The 20956-nt window shown below is 47.3% G+C and overlaps 1 protein-coding gene across 1 annotated transcript; it reads left to right on the forward strand.

The window, feature by feature from the left end:
• Window positions 1-10010: 10010 nt before the first annotated feature.
• rab11fip5a (RAB11 family interacting protein 5a (class I)) lies at window positions 10011-20566 on the forward strand. Its single transcript, XM_068752149.1, has 7 exons — window positions 10011-10372; window positions 14092-14600; window positions 14779-15337; window positions 16778-17978; window positions 19011-19090; window positions 19762-19903; window positions 20309-20566. The coding sequence occupies exons 1-7, from the start codon at window positions 10011-10013 to the stop codon at window positions 20564-20566; spliced, it is 3111 nt and encodes a 1036-aa protein (XP_068608250.1).
• The last annotated feature ends 390 nt before the right edge of the window (window positions 20567-20956 follow it).

Raw genomic sequence — 20956 nt, forward strand, 5'->3', positions numbered from 1 at the left:
TTCATTTTGGCGCCAAGAAACTCCTCTGAAAGAGCTGAAAGAGTTCCTTTGCCCAGTTCCACATACATATACGCATTAATAATGAGTTCAAATGTGTCTCTTGAGGTGTTTCATTAAACTGGAGAAAGAGGTGCAAACACGCGCGCAGTCAAAGTTATTCAAGTTCAAGTTAACCAATGAAAAACCAAATGCGTTTTGTTTATGTTTTTTATTTCATCTAGATGACTTGTATGTTCCTGCCTTTATGCACACGAGCCCCCCCCCCTGCTAATCTTGTTCTCCATCGGCCCCTGTGCATAATGAAAAGGGGCTTATCGTGACGCTGGCCTCAGGGTGACGTCGACTTTCTCCATTTCCGCCGAGAATAAGGTGAATGCCACTTAAACCACGTGACTGCCGGAAATCTCCCAGGACCTATAGGTGCCGTCCCCGGCTGAAATGGGAACAATAACTCAGAGAGAATAAAATGAAGAGTTCAATTGGGAAGCGATTAAAATGAATGGAAGCTTTGACCAGATAAGACACATACCATTTCCTCATCTATTTAACATTCATTGAATTGAATAATCCGGCTTTATTATCGTAAATAGTCTGCATATTTACCCTGAATATGCTAATTTATGTTTGCTGCAAGCCCTCTGTGATTTAACAATTTTTTCCATCAATATACGTGGAGCTCTTGCTCCTGTAAAAGAGGAGTGGAAAGCGAGAGAGAGCAGAGAGACCAAAGAGACCAAAGAAAGGGATGAACAGTGCTCATTGTTTCTGTAACGTTTCTATTTATTTATTTATGGTTTTTTTTTGCACTTTGCCCAAGGCCAACCGAGTTACATTTCAATCAAAAATATTCATTGCAAAGTCATTATCCCAAACTAGGCCTCCATAATTGGCTGTCATTCTGCATAGTGGCGGCACTCTGGCTTTAGGGCAAACCACTGCGGTCTTATCTTTCACTTTTAAGGAAAAATAATGGACAATTTATCATTAATCTTCTAAGGGAAATAATAACAAGTTAAATGTCATTCTCCGTGTCGTGCCTGACAAATAAAATCATGTCGCTCAGGGCCTGGACTGATCACCGACTGACCGCTCCTCTTCACAGCAACGGAGGAAATCCAGGGTTTTCTGTGTGGCATGGTTCGATTAGCCGTGAAAACGTTTCCCTTTTGGTTCCCAGTTCCTTAGCGAGTGACTTTAATTAAGAAATGACTTAAAGGGTTTTCAAGAAAGTTAGTAGGAGGGTTCTTCTTGAACCCATTCAATCTAGGAGAGAGGGAGGGCGAGTGGTGGGTTCAGGTGCTGCTGAAAAGGTGTTTCTTTTGCTCTGAGAAAGAGCTTAAAGAGATGAAGGAATGGATCTAAGTGACCTTCTCCAGTTCTTAAATCAGAGGTGGATCTGAGACATAGCCTTGTGGGACGCCATGTCCTGTCTCGGTAGTACATATGCTATATACAGTGTGAGTTTCCAAACAAGCTTTTTTTTCTTTATAAAACATTGTCTCTTCCTCTCCTGATGAGATCCTGCAGCTCCCCTCTGTCTTCTTCCATTCTCTACTCTGGCGACGGTGGCCTGCTGAAAGTCTGAACCATCAAAAAACAAACAAACACTAATGCCATAAACAAATAAAATAATGGTTTAGTTTTATGTAGAATGTGATTGCCTCTTATTGTTGGGCCAATGTCTGGCTGTTTGAACCCTCGAACCAGCAATTTTGATCCAAGTCAAACTTTGCGTTTAAAAAAAAGAGCTTAATAAACCTGTTTAAATCTTTCACTATTGATGAACCCTTAGATCCCAGAGGTTGTTCTAAAGTCTCGACGAATGATCGCGTCCATTCCGAGGGCCTCATCAGTAAACAATAAGAGACAAATGTCGGAGTGAAAGGTTGACATCAGCAGAGGACGACACTCATTCCCATTCGTTTACCGGATTAGGCTGCTGCGAGAGGAGGAGGCGGAATGACTTGTTTGGCATTCAAAGGCAACTGTGGCCCAAAGAGCGCCTATTTAAACAGGGATCAATTATCAATCAGTCTAGAGACGAGGATCAGAGATTACCGAAGCTATAGCCGTGTTGACAAATAGCCCGTGAGATCCTGTCAATGAATGCACATGGACAAACGCCTTTGGCTTTGACACTGGCCACTGCTGAAAGTCGGATTAGAGTCCATCTCATCAGAAGATTAGAGCGTTTATGTCTGCCGTCATTTCAGACGCGTTTAACTCCTGCGTGGTCGACTATGTCTTAGACAGTTTGCAGGGCAGTGTGTCGCCGGTTTTGAACGTTAGACATTGAACGGTTCATTCTTGCAGTGCTTGTTTGTGTTTTCGTGCCCTAGATGCACAAAAATAAATGAAAATTGAGCTGCAGGTGCGGCTATAGAAGGACTCGGAACGATGGATCGTCTGCTTTTCACATGCATATGTTCATCGGATGCAGCCGCAGGGTCACGAATGTTGCATCGCTTCTCTCTGCAAGTGAACGAAGAGCAGAAGACGAGGATTCTCATGACCAAATGTTGCTTCTCTTTTCTATAAAAGAATGGCATCATAATTTTTTCACAATGCATGCAAAGGCGCTGAGGGTTACATTGTTCTGCCGCGTTCGTGAATGCATCAATGGCACAGGCCAGCCTGTCTGTTTGGAGGGCAGGTTGAAGGTTACAGGGGGGCCTCGGACTCGGAGTGCAAACAGTCCCGACGTAATCCCGACCCGAGTTGACCGTGACGGTTAAGAACCCCCATGGATGTCCCAGCACGTCTGGGTGCTGTCAAAGTCGAAGGGACGGGACAGTATTGGACGGCTTTGCCGGGTGGGATGATGTGGGAAAGGCAGAATAGTGTGAAGTTAGGATAAAGGTTCATACAAACATACATGGGATTGAGCATGTAATGCAATTTTAAAATTCCAGAGCTCCAAAACATCACCGGGGGGGGGGGGGGGGGGGGGGTTGTGGGTGTTTTTAAAGGAAACACCCTTTTAGCACCATGTTTTGCAGTTAAACTAACAAGAAATTAAGTTTTATATGATTCCCCTGTGAATTGTGTTCTCCAGGCATTTATCTCACCCTCGGTCCCGAGGAGGGTCACGCCGCTCCTCCGCCCTCACGACCTGCGGGGGGGTCAACGAGAGCAGCTTTACAAATCCTGACTTTATAAAAACACTGCAAGAAGGTCCTCATGGGAATTAACCCTACCCAGGCAACCCCAAACAGTAAATTACAGGGGGGCTTACATGATTCCTGCCTTCCCCGGGGACATCAAACGGTCAGACGGGCTCCGCTAACCTCGGCCTGCTCGCTTCACTTCAGATCTGCTCCTCTCTTTTGTCACGCTGTATTTAGTTTGATACCTTAGGCTACAAGGAGGCTGCTCGGTCTTATAAAGGCGTTTTGCTCCACCAAAGTAGACCCCATAAAAGTTTAGTAAGAATTCACAAAAGGAGGCAAATCCAGGATTTATATGTTATAATTTGATTTATTTTGTTTGTTATAATTTGATTTCTTTGGTTTGGTGGCTTTTTTGTTCTTTAATTTGACTTAAATAAAGGATCCGAATGGCACTTTGAGAACTGTGGCTCATACGTCTGAGTGTTTTTTTTTTAACTCGGTTCTCTCTCTCCATTGAAAAGAGGCCCCCGCTGGGAGCAGATTAGCCCCTTCATGGGGGGATGTGACGCCTACAGAGGAAGTATCAGCGTAGGACAAACACAAGGACAAATCATCCGCCCGTCACTTAATATTCAGCACAGACAGGAGGACAGCAGGAGAGGACTTCCTCTGTGCTGGATACTCGTCTTTGATTTCCTCTGGTCTCATCTCTATTAGCCATGCAGAGAGAGACAAGAGGTGGTGACATTTACTCATGTTTGGTTCTCTTTCTCTTTTAATAACATTGCAGCAATAAAAAGTATAAACTGCTGACAAGCAAACCTGAGCAAAATGAACTAACACTGCCCTACAAACTGTCATTTATTTAATAATTTATTTATGTACAAAGCACATAAATCATCTTATTTATGTCTATTGTCGTCTGTCGCTGTTTTATCTGTTTGGTATTTCTGCTTTCTTGTCTTAATGTTCTTGTATTGACTTAAATCATGTATTCGTTTATGTTTTTTTTAAAAGCTTGGATTACATTTTAATGCGCCTTTTTATTTTAATGGAATTTGGATGCAGTTTACGTTTCTTATTGAGACGCTGATGGGGAAAATGCATTTTCAATGATTAAACAGGAAACATCAGGGATGTTTCTTTACCAACAGATGGCGTCAAACAACACGATGAAAAAGGAACCTGAAACTTTACATCTTTAATGCAACTCTCATTTAAATATGCTTTGAAATGAAATAAACATTTTATGACCTTACACAAACTATCCTGGAGTTTTAATGCATTACTTTAAAACACAGTTTGAGTCTGGCCTGCTCCTTGGAGGATGATTGACAGCTGCCGAGGTCGGCTCTTTCCCACATTTATCAGATAATTAAAATATAAATCGGACAAAGACCACTAAGTCTCTGGTTAAGCGTTACAAAGAGAGAGCCCACATCCCCAGAGCTGGTAAACCAACACTCTATTATTGAGCCCGAAGGAAAACACGCCGCTCTCGCCCAGCTGTTCGTCCCGGTGGCCGCGGATTCCGGCTGCTCTCCGCGGGAGGAACGTTGCGTTCAGGGGCATAAGGCAATGAACCCATCACTGCAGGGTTGCGTTCACACACGCACTCCACACATAAATCAAATATACACTAATAATAATAGTTTAATAACCATGTGAGGTTATATCAAGGTGGCACCACTATGTACTGGATTTTTGAAGGATAGAGCGCGTAAATTGAATGATTACCCCTGAACGCAGCAGTACACATGGCTGTTTTACAGAATTAATCCGTGAAATTGAATACAAAATAAAACACTCATCTACCTGAACATGATGAAACGCAAGGAAGCTTTAGTCATATAGTACATTTCATGCAACAGTTCAGTACACGTCATAAAATAAAATAAAAGTTAAAAGTTCACAGAGGGCGCATTAAGGGACCAGAATTTCAAAAATGAAATGGTGCAGTTCAGAAAATAAAGCTATTTAAATGCATGAAATTAATTTAAAACAAATTAAATTACATCCGTTTAGTATCTAAAATAAGATGATTTGTTTTTAGCCATTACTGGGTATAGATAGGTAAAATAAAAATAATTATTTTGGACTTCAATATAAAAATCACGAGCGTTGCCTGATAGCTAAGTTGTTCGACAATGGACTACAGCTTCAAGGGAAGTTAATTAAACTGTGGCCTGTATGTTGCCATTAATAATATCCTCATGGTTTTACTTGGCAGTGTAACCTCACGCACTTATAATCACCATGAATGCTAAAGAAAACACTGCTTTCATAAAATGCTCTGAAGAAATGAAAAGGACTGATGTTGTCTTCTGCTGCCAAGTGTTGCATGAACATGCATGAAATGCATAACATAAAATAAAAGAACATTGTGTGTAAATTTATTGGGGAAAAGAAAAGTTGTAGTGAATGGCTGCCACTTGCTTTCGGCAGCAATAAACTGATTAAATAGACCCAAAAGTGTTTAATAGAATTCCTCAGCTGGTAAAGTGTTTATCACGGTGGGTTCGAAAGACTTTTTCCTCTTTAGTCCAGAAATTAAATCAGTTGTATTCACATGTTTAAACTCAATTAATAAAGGGAGCGGTTCTGTTTGGATTTGGTCCCAGTCTGGATCCACGATGCCGTCTTCAGTCTGCATAAAAAGTCATTATGGATCTCTAGACACCTGATCTCCTGCACGCAGTCTAAACATTTGGATTTATAGAAAGCCCAGTAACACCACTATCACCAGTGTCCATTGCCCCAGTAACAGCTGCTGTTCAGTGTAATATGACAGACCTGACAAAGGTTTAGTTTGTTTAGTTTCCACCCACATTTGATTGGTTATTGGGATTTTTAATGGCTGTTGTGATGTCGATCAAGTCGATCGGAGTTCCTCTATAATCCATGCAAAATGTAAAGGTGAGTGTTTGATTCATCTTTCGGATTCCGTGTCTCTTAATGAGTGAACTTACGTCTTGCTGAATTATATATGAGACTCATCCGTTAACGTGACGCGCTTACTGGCAGCTGTTTTCGGGGGCCTCGTGCACGAGTACCATGCATATGAGGACAGGAGCATTTCGTTATTCATCAGGGGTGACAATGTGAGCCCTGATTAGTTTTATAATTGCCCAGTTTAAACTCTAAGTAGGCCATTTGCACTCCGGTGCTTGAACTGGACCCATCTATCTGTTTCTCTTGGCTCCACAGAAAGTGTGTGAGCGGCAGCTGCTGGCTCTTATTGTCTAGCAGAGTGTGTGTTTACGTGTGTGTGTGTGCGTGTGTTCCTATGTTGCATGTGGATTAGCTGTGGTTATGTAACAGCTGTTGGTGTCAGGATCTGATATGAGTCTGAGAGACTGATGAGGGGGTGATTGGCAGCTCGCATCCCGGAATAGACAAGGAATCTCTGTTTTAATGAGGCCTTGATCTCTTCACGGGACCCTCGACAGAAATCTCTCATGGTTGACACGATAATATCTTAATGAGACAGATTAGTTTGTAAAAAAATATGGCTAAATGTTTCAGCCCCTCATTTATATTCCATTAGATGCACTGATGGCTCTCAAATATGTTTGGTCTTTCGTGTGATAAGACGACATGGAGGAACGCTGGGCAGCTTTAAATCTTTTATTGGTCTGCCAGCAATTAGAACATTTAGCCACTGCTAAAACATGCAGCACAATCCAAGTGTCCAGAGACCCAAAGATTACAACTTGATTTGAAAATACATGTTTTGTTCATGCACAAGACAAGCTGGATGGACTAATTTAGTGACATCACTGAGTTTTTTTTTAATCTAATATTCAACTTACAGAAGCACGATGAGAAACGAAAAGTGTTTCAATATGAGTAGAAGAAACCCTTTGAGTCATTATTATCTGAAACGATACATTCAGTTGTGTTGGAATCTAACTGTGGTTGCCTGTGACGGCCAAGAGGGGGCGCTGTAAGCCTCAATTAGTATCTGTGCAGCCCATGGTCACCTGTTCCTAACTGCAGTTCTTACAACAATGAGGAAGGAAGGGGTGGAAAGAGATAATTAAAAGTTTAAAGGGGCTCTTGTCCAAAAAGGAAAATCACATTTGCACAAATTGGAATGCAACATCAAATAAACGAAGGTTCATTAGAGCTCTCAGACGGTGGTTTCACGATTCACGCACTAGGATTCATAGGATTTGTCACTTTTAGGTCTATGATATTGCAAGCTCAATCAATTCATTAAATTCCATAAAACTCGGACTGGACTATCTTTACCAAGCCTACATTTTTCTCTCACAACCTCTGCTTTGGCCTCTGCATTACTAATTCCCTGAAAGCTAATTTATTTTCAGACTTCATCATTGTCTCCGCTAAAATTAACTTCCCACAGAATACTACGGACAGATCACTGGTATCTAAAATAAGGTGACCACAGCTGCTAAATTTTTTAAATGCATACTAAACAAGAAAAAAAAGAATAATTGTGAAATGGTTAAATTCATTAGCCTCACTCTTGTGCAGCAGGTATTAAACACCTGTTGAAAGAATAAAAAGTCCAGCAGCAGCAGCAGCACAGAAAGGATGAGGACCAGAGGTAAGGGTCAGTTTTATGAAGATAGCATCCAATAAATGTCATGTCTCATTTTGACTTCCTGGAGCAGTAACTTTTCTGTGTCGATGAATTCCCAATATGGCTGCTGAAAATAACAAAATAAAAAAGGCTCATGAGGTAAATAATCAGCTCATATACGATCATTATTTAAATACGGTTAAAATAAACATTGCTATAGCAACAACTGTTTAGCTGAACATTATCCAAGAGTAAAAAGCCATTTAAGAAAAAGACTTCTTTATTGAGTTGCTTTCATTTTCAGACAAAAAAAATGATGCACCAAAAAAAAGCTTTGTTCTTTTGTGATTAATAGAATATAGTACTCACATCTGTCACAGAGAGTGTCTTGATGGCAGTAAAAAAAAAAAAAGCAATTAGTTACCTGTAATGTCAAATATTTTTCTCTTAAATGCCAGTACTGGGATTTGAAATATCTCAGGTGAGGTGGTGTTAAATTCTTTACTGGTTCCTCAAATGTAAACTGTGAACAATTCAGCAACGCCAGCAGCGACATTAGCCACATCCATCCATCCATCCATCCATCCATCCATCCATCCATCAGTCACCCGCTGGGTCAAACAAGGCCTTTTGCAGCCACACATCAAGTGAGTTCAGACCGAAGCAGGACATTCAGCTGGTAATAAAGTCGACAAAGTGGAATAACGTACAAAAGATGAAGACTTAAACTGGCTTAAGCACAGAACCGAAGACAGCAAACAGCTTGAGGGATGGTGTGAGCAACAACAAGCACATTACTCCAAGCAATTAAAACACGTGACAAACACTGAACTCAATATGCAGAGAAGCGCGTGCGTCTGTTCCTGCAAATGAATATGGCAAAGTTGGCTCTTTTTTTTTTCTCTACACCCGAGGGGACAAAATATGTGATAATCTGCTGTCATGTTCCGGAAACATGTACTGTAGCAACACCATCATGTTGAAAAAAAAAAACAAGATGTGCCAAAAATCACAGCATCAGCCAGAGTACCGAATGGCACATACGTGCTGATGGAGAACATGGTGCCAATAGCTGGTTTCTTCCACCACAGATCGTCAACAGAGAGACGTCATGCTGAACTAACACGCTTGTTCTATATCTGGATACATGCGTGTAAGATCAGTTTTTCGACCAATGAAAGGCTAACGTGCTATTTGTCCGACCCCATCTCCTGCCCAAAGTCAGCTGGGCTAGGCTCCATCCATTCCCCCCCAACCTTACCCCATCCTCTCCGATTGAGTCCTCTCTCTGCCTATCAAATGCCATTCATCAGGTGACTTGAAGATTTTTTTTGTTCCTATGATGTCGCAGCACTATAGCTACCAACCGCTAATGATGCTCATGCAATATATTTAAAGAGGTCATGAGTTCTATGGACTCTGGATCCCAAGACCTGGAATGGTCATCTTTAGACGTGGGGCAGATCTCATGTGGATGTCATTGGATATTTGTTGGGATCATGAATGAACAAATCTTGTAAGATTGTAAAAACGTTTTTATTTTAAAAAAAATATAATACATCTTATCTCTCAAAACAAAATAAACAGAATAGTTGAGTAAAACATTACCCTCATGATGGAGGTGATAAAACCATCATCTGGTACAATAAATCTAATCTAATCCAAACTAGTTTCATTCTAATATATAAACACGTCATCGGGTTTGACTCCAGATTAGAGCTGCAGCATTTAAATCCACTCTCATGGGCATTTTTTTTTAAAAATATCCTTTAAAGTGTTGTGTAACTTATTGTCTAAAGTATTTTTTGCAGCTTGTCGTCCAGTGGAAGTGGATTTCATCACGGCGCGTGCAAAGTGGACAGTCATCACAGAGTCCACGTGGTGGTGGAACCGCCACGGACGCGAAGCCGCCCTGCATTTAATCGGAATAGTTTCAGTTTCGGGCTGAGGCGAAGCAGAACTTCCTCCTCGTCCTGCAGAAGGAGGCTGGACGCGTGACGTCGCTGCCCGCAGAGAGAGAGGCCCGCACGGCAGAAGGAGCGGAGGGAGGGACGGCCCCCGCCACCGCCGCAGAGCAGAGGCAGCGGCGGCGGAGGAAACTTTGTCGGGGGCGGCCATAATGCGGCACCGCTCGCTGACCCCGGAGCTGGCGTGACTTTCATCCAGAGCCGGGAGGGCGCGGCGCGGCGCGGCGCGGCGGGGGGGGGGACGCGAAACGCGTCTGCGCGTCGGCCTCACCTCATCACGGTGAGCGGCGCGCAGCAGGTCGGTCGGTCTGTCTGTCTCAAGGAGGAGGAAGAGGAGGAGGAGGGGGAGGAAGAGGAGGAGGTGGCGAGGGGCGGGGGGGGGACATGTCCTCGCTAACCGGAGAGGAGGACCAGCGATGGGTACCGACGCACGTCCAGGTGACGGTGCTGCGGGGCAGGGGCTTGCGGGGCAAGGGCAAGCACGGCACCAGCGACGCGTACACCGTCATCCAGCTGGGGAGGGAGAAATACTCGACCTGCGTGGCCGAGAAGACGACGGAGCCCGAGTGGAAGGAGGAGTGCACGTTCGATCTGCAGCCCGGCGTGCTGGAACGCGGCGGCTCCGGTAGCAACGAGCTGGCGCTCACCGTGACGCACCGGGCGCTCATCGGGCTGGACGTGTTCCTGGGACAGGCGCTGATCCCGCTGGATAAAGTCTTCCACGAGAGGAGATGCGTGAAAAACGAGTAAGTCCTCTCCTGCGTGCGCGTTTTGCGCGCGTGCGTGAACGGGCACGGAAGGGAAACGCGGCGCGCCCGTGCTGTTTGTGTTTTTCCATGTTCTCTGAACTCATCACGGTGTTCCTTCTCTTTCCTGACATGCAGTTTGTTCTGTTTTCAACCGAGCTGTCAGATCTGTGGCGCTGCACCAGGGCCCTGCAGACACACCCTCCCCTCCTCCTCCTCCTCCTCCTCCTCCTCTTCCTCCTCAACTAACCCTGAGCACAGCAAAGCACCTCACTGAGGCTGAAAACCCCCTTTCCCAGGAACGCCACCTCCCTCAGGGTGTCCACATTGCAGGAGGGGAGTTCAAATGTTGTTTTCCAGTGTCTGGGGCATAACTTCATGCAAGGGGATTAATTCCTGCTCCAGTTTTAGGGATTATCAGAACATATTCCTGCTCTGAAAGGTATTTTCAACATGTTGTTTTACCAACCCCCCCAATGCATTGTGGTCAACTGAGGCAACAGTCATCGGAGAAACCGGACGTCCCAAGATTGATGAAATCGATGAACTAGCGATGTAGACACGTCTGTGTTTTGGTGCCGTGGTACCTTCGGGGCCTCTGCGTGGCATTCAAGGAATCTGTCGGTCAGCAGCAGCAGCACATTCCTGCACGCTGCCGGGAGTCGACTGTATAGAAACCCCCCAAAAATATTTTGACAGGCTGCTGGGGGGGGGGGGGGGGGCAAACGTTTTGGCTTGAACAGCTGGCTTTTGTGTCACCTGACGCCCCGTCAGCGCTTTTTATTTACAAGATTTACAAGATTTAAAAAAATTGAAAGGGTCACCTTCAAACTACTGGAGCTGTCAGCTGGTGGCTTTGAAGGTCGCTGGCTCTAAATTGATGATGCTATCTTTCAAAGCCATTTTCCTGTTGCTGTAACGGATTAGTGTAGCTGGGCGGGTTCGCACGATCAGCCGTCGTCACAGAGCAGATTCTTGGAAAGGTGGGCGTCGGGTGAATTCCCCTGCATGTTCTCTGGGCCAGAAGAACCGCACGCTGTGGAATAAGACTAACAAGAATTCCTCAGCAATACTTTTTGCTTGTCATTTTATTTCTCAAACATTTTTTTCCAGGTTTCCAAGACGATGCATTTCCTGCAGGCCAGAATCGTGGAATCGACTTGACTGTTTTTTTATTGTGCTAATATCCCGACCGAGATGTTATTTTGGCTTATTTTTTTGCAACCACTCAGGTTTCATGTCATGTTAAGGGATGGGGGGGAGGCGAACATCAGGACAGGCCTGAGGAGTGAGTCTGAGACGTCCAGTAGCCACTGCAGAGCGGATGCTGCTGTCTAATGGACATGCTGGTTATATAACCCGCCCAAGCCATCTGAATCATGTTGGTGCACTTCTGCTAGTTCTGCAGAGATTTATCAGGTTATGTTGGGTAAAATATTTGGGATGAGCAGGTATACAAATAGCCCATCAGCCGCCGCCGGGGAGGTGCAGACAAAAGAAAGGAAGAAGAATGTCGCTAATGAGTACCGGTAGCTTGATACCCCACGCTGGGGTATCAAAAAACAAGAACTGTCTCGGAGCAATTCAAGCTAAAATTCCACAGTCGACACGGATCTTGTGCCTTTGGCCCCGGTTTTATTTCAGAGAGGCTTTTCTGTCTGACTCTGATAGCTCTCGTGCTCACAGACCCCCCCCCCCCCCCAATCCCCCACAGGGGCCGAACAGAAGCCGGATGAAACGGGTCTGCAGCCACCTTGTCAGGAACTTCTAGCTCTCTCCCCATCGTAAAGATCTGTTTCTTAAAATTCCTAGATCTGTGGAAGGTTTTGCAACAACGAGGTGGTAGCTTCTGGAAGAGAGGAACTTTCCTGTATATTTCACGGCGAGGGGCAGATAAGGTGCCGAGCTGGGATGGGGTGGAGTGTTGTGATTTCCTGTTTGCGCAAGATGGGCTGGCTGATATGCAGTTATGCTCTGCAGCTCTGGGATGGGATTATTTAAAAAAAACTAAATCTATATAGACTCCCACAGATTGTAAAAAAAACACGGGCCTGAAGTTTGCATCAGAAGACTTCATACAACCCGGAGGCCTAGCTGACCTGCAGCCTGGCTTGTGTGGGACGATGCGTTTGAGAAACTGGGTCTTTTCAGTTGCAGACTATGCTTGGAGTGTGTGGGCTTTCGAATACAGGCTGCCGGTTTTTGCCTGCGGTGCAGTTTCTCTGTTTGCGCCTCACGTCTGTTCACTTGTATGTGCATTTGTTGTTGTCAGGCCTTTTCGCATGAGTCACAAACAGGATGCAGAGATGCAGCAGCAACCCAATGCATCGCTCTGTGTTTCAGAATGTGAACCCCACCTCGGCTTGCAGGGTGTTGGCTCCTGAATGTGAGGAGGAGGAGTGATGCTATTGTTGGAGCATCGATGTGAAACGCCAGACACATGAGCGAGAATCTCTTATTTCATCTGCCTCTGAACAATAAAAACAAGACGCGCTGTCCCGGGGGGGAAGGGATTTCCTTTAATGAGATGCTCCGATGTAAAAAATTCCAGATCGACCACGTTTAGTTACTGGAATCGTCCTCAGGCTGCCACATTTCCAGTGTTGTGTGTTCTCGGTATGTGTGACGTAATGGTTGTTGTGGGTCGACAAAAAAGCGACAGCATTCCGCTATCCCCTCTGGACCCCACCTGCGTGCTCGTCACGCTTCTCCCAGCTGCTCTGGAACGCGTCTATCTGCTAATGGTTCTCGCTGGCATTCTGTTTGGGTGTTAGCCAGCCCTGAACTGGAGGTCCGGAGCAGAACGATGATTCCACAACAAACGGCCTGCGCTGGTAAATCGTCCTGCAGCCCACAGCTGTGACGGTGCTTTTGTTAGAGCGGAGAAATGTCCTGCCTCTTTTCCCATATAACCAAAAGCCTCACGTTAGAACTGGACACTTCCCGGATACCGGATTTGTGTTTGCCGTGAGGAGGTTTTTATTAAATACCGAGGAGCCAGCTCTTTTCTGGTGTCAATAAATGGATACGCTTCTACTAAGCATGTCGTCTCTTTCTGATTCTTTCATCAGAATTCTTGCTTTCGTGTTGGTTTGGTATAAGGTCGAATATTTTATCCGTGGTTACAGCCTTTCACTTTATTTGTTCAATTTTTCACTCCTGTCCTTTTTAACTGCGAAAATATTAAAAATAATTCTTATGGAAATAGAAATAATCTGTATTTCATTTGCTGTTATCTTCACAACAAAAAACCCAATTCCTCTGATTGAGTCAAGAAATGAGTGTTGTCTCTGACTCCATTCTGTATTTTTACATTTAAGTCTCTCGGTGTTTGGCGGAGAGACTCTGTGGTCGCGCTGAGAGGTGAAAATAGCTCAGTGGCTCAGGAAGTGAAAGAATAAAGCAGGTCTCGGTGTCGGGTGCAGATTTGAGTCCTCGTCCCCGACACGTGAGGTGGGGGGGGGTACTTTTCTCAGTAACGATGAGCCAGATGAGACTTTCCCACGGGTGGTTGGCGTGCAGAACTTTTCCGGTGCTGTTGCACGCAAGCCTGGGACGGGACGATCTGTTTTTCCATTCGGGGCCTGTTGCATTTACACGACTCTTCATTTCAATCAGAATTGATTTGTACTTCATCGGGTCCAAAAACCACACTGGTGTTGTGGGATGATGGGCGCGCCCCCTCTTTCTGTCATCCTCATTTTCGCCGTCTGATGCAGGTGGTACCGGCTCAACTCGAAGACGGGGAAGAAGGAGAAGGAGCGAGGCGACATTCAAGTCACCATCCAGTTCACCCGAAACAACCTCACGGCCAGCATGTACGACCTGGTCATGAAGGACAAGGGCGCCTCCACCTTCGGCAAGCTGAAGGAGCGCATGAGGGGGAAGAGGAGATCCAGCGACGACTCCTCCTCGGGCGTCCTGCCAGGCGGTCACGGCTCCCTCGGCAGGATGCGGCAGCGCCTGCCGAGCGACGGCGGCGGGGAGGAGGACTACGAGGACGATGAAGGGGGCGAGGTCCGTCGGAGCAAGATGAGGACCTTCTTCCTCAGAGGGAAGTTGAGGAAGTCGTCCGACGCGCGCTCGAGCACGTCGCTGGGCTCGGAGAGCAGCGAGTCGTCGTCGCGCGGCGGGAGCCTCAGCCCCACGGCCGGCATCAGCGTGGTGGTCTCTGACCTCTCCAACTCGCCCAGCAACAGCAGCAACCTAACGGCCGACGACAGCCCAGGTGAGACGCCAGTTCAGCGTGGCACCATTCCTTCTAGTGAGCCGCTCCATCATCCGGCCAATCAGAAACCACCACTGGAAACGGAACGTTCGTTTGTTGCTATCAGCTAATGTGCTGCACTGCACTTTTCTCACGCTCTCCGCCACTTCTTTTCTCCTCCTCTTGCCTTGCTTTGCAGATCACACGGGAGAGACGTCGCCAAAGTCGGCGAGCTCCCTCCAATGCGAGTTTGGCGATGACGCCGGAGAGATCACCATCGCAGTGCCTCGGCGCTTTGTGTGCGTTAATGGCAGCCACGCTTATGGCGCCCATCCCCTAGATCCAGGCTCGGGGAAACCTCCCAAGTCTGGCGGCCCGGGACTTTTGCAGAAGCATTTGCCTCTGTCCGTGTCTCTGCAGAATCTCAGCCCGCCGTCGTCAACAGGCGTCCCCAAAGGTCCCGTCGGAGACGGGCGGCGCTGGTCTTTTGACAAGCCGGACGAGGAGGAGAAGGCGGCCATAGCGGCGGCCCTGGAACAAACCGGCCCCGTGCTGCTTGAAGGAGAAGAGGAGCCGATTCCGCACAAAGGCGTTTCCCCGGCGGAGGGGGAAATCCAGGGTAAAAAGCAGAGGAAGAACTTGTCCTCCGCAGGGAAAGGACAGAGTCAGCCCAAGGATGAGTCTGAACGGGTTCACGGCGCCGCTGAGGACAAACACAAGGGATGGTTTGGATCGAAGGAGTCGCACAGCAATCCCAGGTGAGACGCCACACTGTCATGACAGAAAAGAGTCCGCCCACGCCGTCAGGCCGATTTGTTACAAGCGATCGATTGTTCCATCAACGTCCGTGTGGGTAGAATCATGAAGGGCAAACATTGTTCAGGAGCCTGCTGAGATTCTAAACATGAGGAAACGGGTCAACACTTTTAGGCATGTTTTATTTTTCCACTGTTATTCTATCAATATGTTAAATGTGGACCTCAACTTAAATTTATGACCAGACATAAGAGAAAACAGCCTGGCTCTGTGGAAAATAAATAAATAAATGCATCTACCAACACCCGATTAAGAGAACGGGGTGCGCCATGTTAGTGAGACCGGAAGGTGTCAGACCCGAGGGAGCTGGCTTCCTGTCTGACTGCGAAGCTACTCGCCTCCCATCTCCTCAGAATAAAATAACAAACAGTCATCGGGTCGCATCTAAGAGTCCGTGTCCAGATAACTTGTGTGGAAGTATTCTCATTTCATTCCGCCTGCTGTGTACCTAAAAGACTTTGCTTCCAGCTCTGCGTGTGTGTGTTTCCCCCCCGATTACAGAAGGCAGCTGCTCTGGTGAAAGGAGCGTTATATAGCCTCGTGCAGATCATGATCACTGCTCTCCTACACTTCTCTGTGTGCGTCTGGGTTTCGTGTTTGCCTTTGCAACCAGGGAGAAGAACTAGAAGCGAAGCGAGAAGCTAATTATTGCATTTGCACTTCTGGCACAAGCACATTTTTAAGTGGCTAATTTATTTTTAGGGTGTCGCATGATTTACTGTACTTTTCTCTTGAGTGGTATTGAGATATTTCTAAAGACCTTAAAGAGCGTAGAGAGAGATTCCATTTCATTTTAAACTTTTCCAATTATTCTTACTGCAAGACTTGAGAATTTGTGGGGTTTGTTGTGCCTCTAATTACAAAAGGAGATTAACGCCTGAATAGGATGAAACATTAATTCAAATTATATAAATATGGCAGCCAATTACTTTCATATTTACATATAATCAGGAAAGAGCACAGCCAAGCCTTCACAAGATTTAGTTAAAATTGATTACAAGCTAAGGAAAATTAGAAATATTCCTGGATACACTCAGAAACTTTAGGCATCTAGACCTGGTCCATTCCCTGTCCTTCCACAAAGTGCCGTTGAAATGCTGACGTGACTGCATAAAGAATAATCCATGTTGGACTTGCTGGCCACAGAAACACTGAAATAAAAGCATTTTCATTTTTCCGCTGGAATCTCTGGAGCCTGCGAGGACGAGTGAACCGGGAGCTCCGGGTGCTGCAGAGCGGAGACGAGTTAAACGTTGTTCATTAATGGCTGTACCTTTTTACAAAAAAAAAAGTTGCATCATGTCATTTTGAGACCGGCCTGTCGTTCAGCCTTGTGAGCGATCCTCACTAATCACCAGGACCGTGTCCCCTTCCTTTCACAGCCTGGTGGTGTCACCTAAACTAGAGCCCTGCACTTACCCCCCTCAGCTACTCTTCCCACCGGGTCGCCCTCTAGAACCTGCCTCCCTGGTGCCCCCGCTTCATCACTCTAACCCCTTCTGCCGCTCTCTTAGCACCCCATCTCCCACATCCCCCTGTAACCCCTTCTTCTCTTTCCTCCAACACAACCCTTTCTACGAAGACATGCTAATGGCTCCGCGGCTAAAACCCTCACTGCCTCCTCTGCCCTATCTCTCCAGTTCCAGCCCCCCGATAGCCCGTCTCGTTCCGCAGACGAGCGACACTAACCCCACTCGCACCTCTGAGAACCCAACCGTCGAATACGCCCTCACTGGTACAGATGCAAACGACGAGTTGATGGCCAGAGTTGAGAATCGACCTCTTCCACCGACTCCCGGGGAGGGGGCAACAACTTTGATCAGGAGGTCGTCCAACCCGTTTGTGTCTCCCGCGGAGCCGGATCCGAATCCGCAGTGGGACGAGTCATTTGAAGCTTTCGCAGCAGGCAGGCTGCAGTCTCCCGGCGAACCGACTGCAGCTCGCAGAATGCCGCAGGACATCCAGCCACTGACGGACCACAGGAAACAGGAAGCCACACTAACAGACGCTGGTCAATGCGCTCGTGTGAACGATGCGTCGCATCATCAAGCTGGCACAGAATGTGGACTCAAAGCTCAGAAAGTCACCGGCCTGGTGACCAGCACTAACCCTCATCAGTTTGACTCATTCACACACTTTCTCGAGACCATCCCCGAGCACGACAGCTTTGAGCGTGACGACACAACTTTAAATAGTCCTAACTCCCGAAGCCTGGCTGCTGCTGCTGAAACTAATGACGCTAACGGTGCTGCTAACGCGAGTGATCTAACGCACGTTAACACGCGTCTAGCGCTCGGCCACACCTCGTCTGTAAAGTACGACACCAGCTCCTCAGATCCTGCTTCCTCAGGTCTCGGCAGGTCAGCAGAGGAAGAAATCCTCTCCTGTCTCTCGTCTTACTCGGATAAATTCTCTCCATCGTCCTCCGAGGAGCAGAACTTTGACATTCAGAACTTTGAGGACGCCGCCGAGCTGGCGGTGGTCAAAAAGCCCTCCGAGTCTGAAGCTGACGCGTCAAATGATTTGTCTTTAGATTTTCTCGATCAGCCCACCGTTATTCAGCCCAAAGATGGCGATGAAAAGGTAGATGTGAAGTCATCAGCACCACAGTCCTCGCTCCTCTCGCATTCAGAGCCAATGATCAACGCCGAGGAGACTCGGGCACCAAAAACCAGCGTCTGTCTACAGCCTGGGGGGGGAAATGAAAAGAAAGCAGGTGATTTAACTGCGTCTCCAGGTGATCTCTCCCAACTGCTGAAGGATTCCACTGATGTGATGACCGCTACAACGCCAGATGACGATTTTTGTTACGCGTCATTGCACGTGATAACCTCCTCCCCTAATGAGAGTCAGAGTTTGTTGAACTTCCCCATTGAGGGTTTAGGGGGGCGGGATGCAATCCGGCATTCTCCAATACCGTTTGAAGATTTGGATTTCCTCCACACGAGTCATGTTGCACGCAGTCCTAGCCAAGGCTTTGATGGTGCGCTGCTGCACACTCGGGTGTCCAATCAGAGCACCAGCAGCTGTCTCCGGAGCTTTTACCTGAGCGCTGATTCCCAGGATTACCAAACCTGCGAGACTCACCTGTCATCGATGTGCTCTGGCGGCTCTGAACCGAGCCAGACGTTACACTCTGTAAATTCAACGCTCTGTGGTGATCTGAGTAACATTCAGCCAAATGCTGGCGCTGCTCCGGGCCCAGAATGTAAGCCAGCCAATGAAGAAATTAACTGCACTAACCAACCGGAGGGATTCCTCCGTAGAGGGGAGGAAAACGCTGCATCTGGGGAGCCAAGTTTCATGGTCGGACTGGATTTCGGTTTGGAAGTGCTCCCGATGGCTTTGGCGAAACATGTAGAGTTCGGGAAGTGCCCACAGACGCAGAGTTCTACGCTACACCGCTCCCAGTCTGAGGGCACACTGACTCCCACCATTGACCAGGTCCTCCTTCCCTCCTTTGGAAGCGATCCCGGTGCCATGCAGGGGGGCCTGCCCTCGCCTCAACCCGGCCCTGACCTCCCCTCTTTGACCTCCTTAACTCCTTCTTTAACTCCTGAGATTAGTAGCTCCCCTGTAGCGCTCTGCTCCCTCCCTCCCGTTGCGGATGCGAAGGCGAGGTCGCCACCCAGCAAGGCAGGAGCTACAATGCCACTGGAGACCCAGCAGCAGCAGGCAGCCAATCGGCAGAGCAGGTGAGGTAGAACGTGGTCGGTGAAAAGGTGGCGAGGAAGCACTCGTTCCTATCCTGTTGTCTCTTCAGTCTCCCTCTGCAGCTCTGCTTTGGCCTGCTTCTCTTCTGTGCCATCTACGCTCAGGAGGTTTCTCCTCTGGTGTGGCCTTCTCCTCTTCATCACTTTATTACAACACACACGTGCAGACATATTGGCGTTAACGGCACTTCTCCTGGGCTTCTGGGGTGTGTGTGTGTGTGTCCTGGCTGTGTCGTAATGAGAGGGGAACAACAGCCTCAGGCCAATTAACAGTAATTATTTTACCTTGAATCCTACCACACATATCCTCTGTCCCAACACACAAACACACATCTCCCTTCCCCAGTGGGCTAGTTAGTGTTCTCACACAACCACACCCGTTCGCTGGAAATCCACAACGCAGCATCATATGAGGTGAAAAAAAAAAGGTGTTGTTGCCCCTGACTGGAATCATCTTGGGATAATAAAGCACTTAATGCAATTGAGCATATTAGATTGCACTAACGCATGCGATTAAGTTTTTGATTTCAATTTTCGACAGTGTTTCCTGTTGTGGAGAGTCTTAAACATGTCAAACGGCCCCTAAATCATCTGACAGTTGTCTGTACTGAACAACACTGACGGTGTGTGTGTGTGTGTGTGTGCCCATCCAGCCCCCACCCAGTGAAGCCCCTGACCACCGCCATGCTGGCTGAAGACAAGCGGACCGAGGGCCGGTCTGTGCTGGAGAAGCTCAGGTCCACCATCCACCCGGGGAGGAGCAGCCTCGGCGAGCAGGACACGGACAGGAAGAAGGTAGCGTGTGCTGAAGGCTAACACGTAGCAGGTGAAAGCCTTCCCAATGTGGCCTCCTGGGGAGGGACGCATCATTTTTCACCAGGAATGATTGCATGAAGTGTTAATAGAACAGCGGCAGCGATTGGATCGCAATCATCGGATCTGTTTTGCATCGACTGTTAGAACCCTGATTCCAACTAGGTTCGGTTTTTACCGGTGTCTTGTCTGTCTGTCAGCAACATAACTTAAAAAAAAGTTACAGACAGATATTGATGAATGTTACCAGGATTAAATGATTAATGATTACATTTTGGTGATGATCCAGAAAGGAGATCCTGGATTCTGGGTTGAAATTTTCATTACCATAAACGGAGCTTCAAAATGAGTGGTTTTAATATTAGAGTCTTCTTTCCGTGTCCGCAGTGCGTGGTGGCAGGAGCCGGATCGTACTACCATCTGAACCACGGGGAGCTGGTCGCCCTGCTGGCGCAGCGGGAGGCGGAGCTGCAGAGCAAGAAGGCAGAGTTTCAGCAGCTGAAGTGTTTGCTCGCCAAGCGGGAGGTGGAGCTGAAGAAGTTGAAGCCGCAGATCAAAGATCTCGAGGACTACATTGACACTTTGCTGGTGCGCATCATGGAGCAGAAGCCGACTCTGCTGCAAGTGCGTTCCAAGTTAAAGTGACGAAGGGGGGGGGGGGGGGGGGGGCAAAGGATTTGCAGGGCAGCCGCATCTGTTCACTCGAAGCTCCACAGCCGCTCTTTAGTCTTTTCACTGCTACGCTGTCCTTTTTGATACCGATATCCAGGCACTGAGATGCTCCACGCGTTTGCCAGACGGCCCCCCTGAGACGCAGCCTAATCGAGGGGTTTGGTTGCTGCGGTTCCGAATGTAGACGGTTCTCAGGTCCACACAGCAAGTTGGTTCTACGCTCGTAGAGGAGTGAGCTCAGTGGGTACACTCTTCCATTATGGGATTGATGGTTGACTCGTCCTCTTTCACCAGAATGAATAAGCAAATATAGAATGAACAAGTGACCCACCTGACATGTTTGATTGAGGAAAAATATGATTT

This window comes from Brachionichthys hirsutus, chromosome 18, assembly GCF_040956055.1.
Source record: "Brachionichthys hirsutus isolate HB-005 chromosome 18, CSIRO-AGI_Bhir_v1, whole genome shotgun sequence".
NCBI classification, from domain to species: domain Eukaryota; kingdom Metazoa; phylum Chordata; class Actinopteri; order Lophiiformes; family Brachionichthyidae; genus Brachionichthys; species Brachionichthys hirsutus.

Bases quoted from the DNA above. Each gene is read 5' to 3' on its own strand.
- rab11fip5a (XM_068752149.1), top strand. From the start codon at position 10,011: ATGTCCTCGCTAACCGGAGAGGAGGACCAGCGATGGGTACCGACGCAC. The intron at 14,601-14,778 runs GTGAGACGCCAG...CTTGCTTTGCAG, and splicing joins AACGGCCGACGACAGCCCAG to ATCACACGGGAGAGACGTCG. The intron at 19,091-19,761 runs GTGAGGTAGAAC...GTGCCCATCCAG, and splicing joins GCAGCCAATCGGCAGAGCAG to CCCCCACCCAGTGAAGCCCC.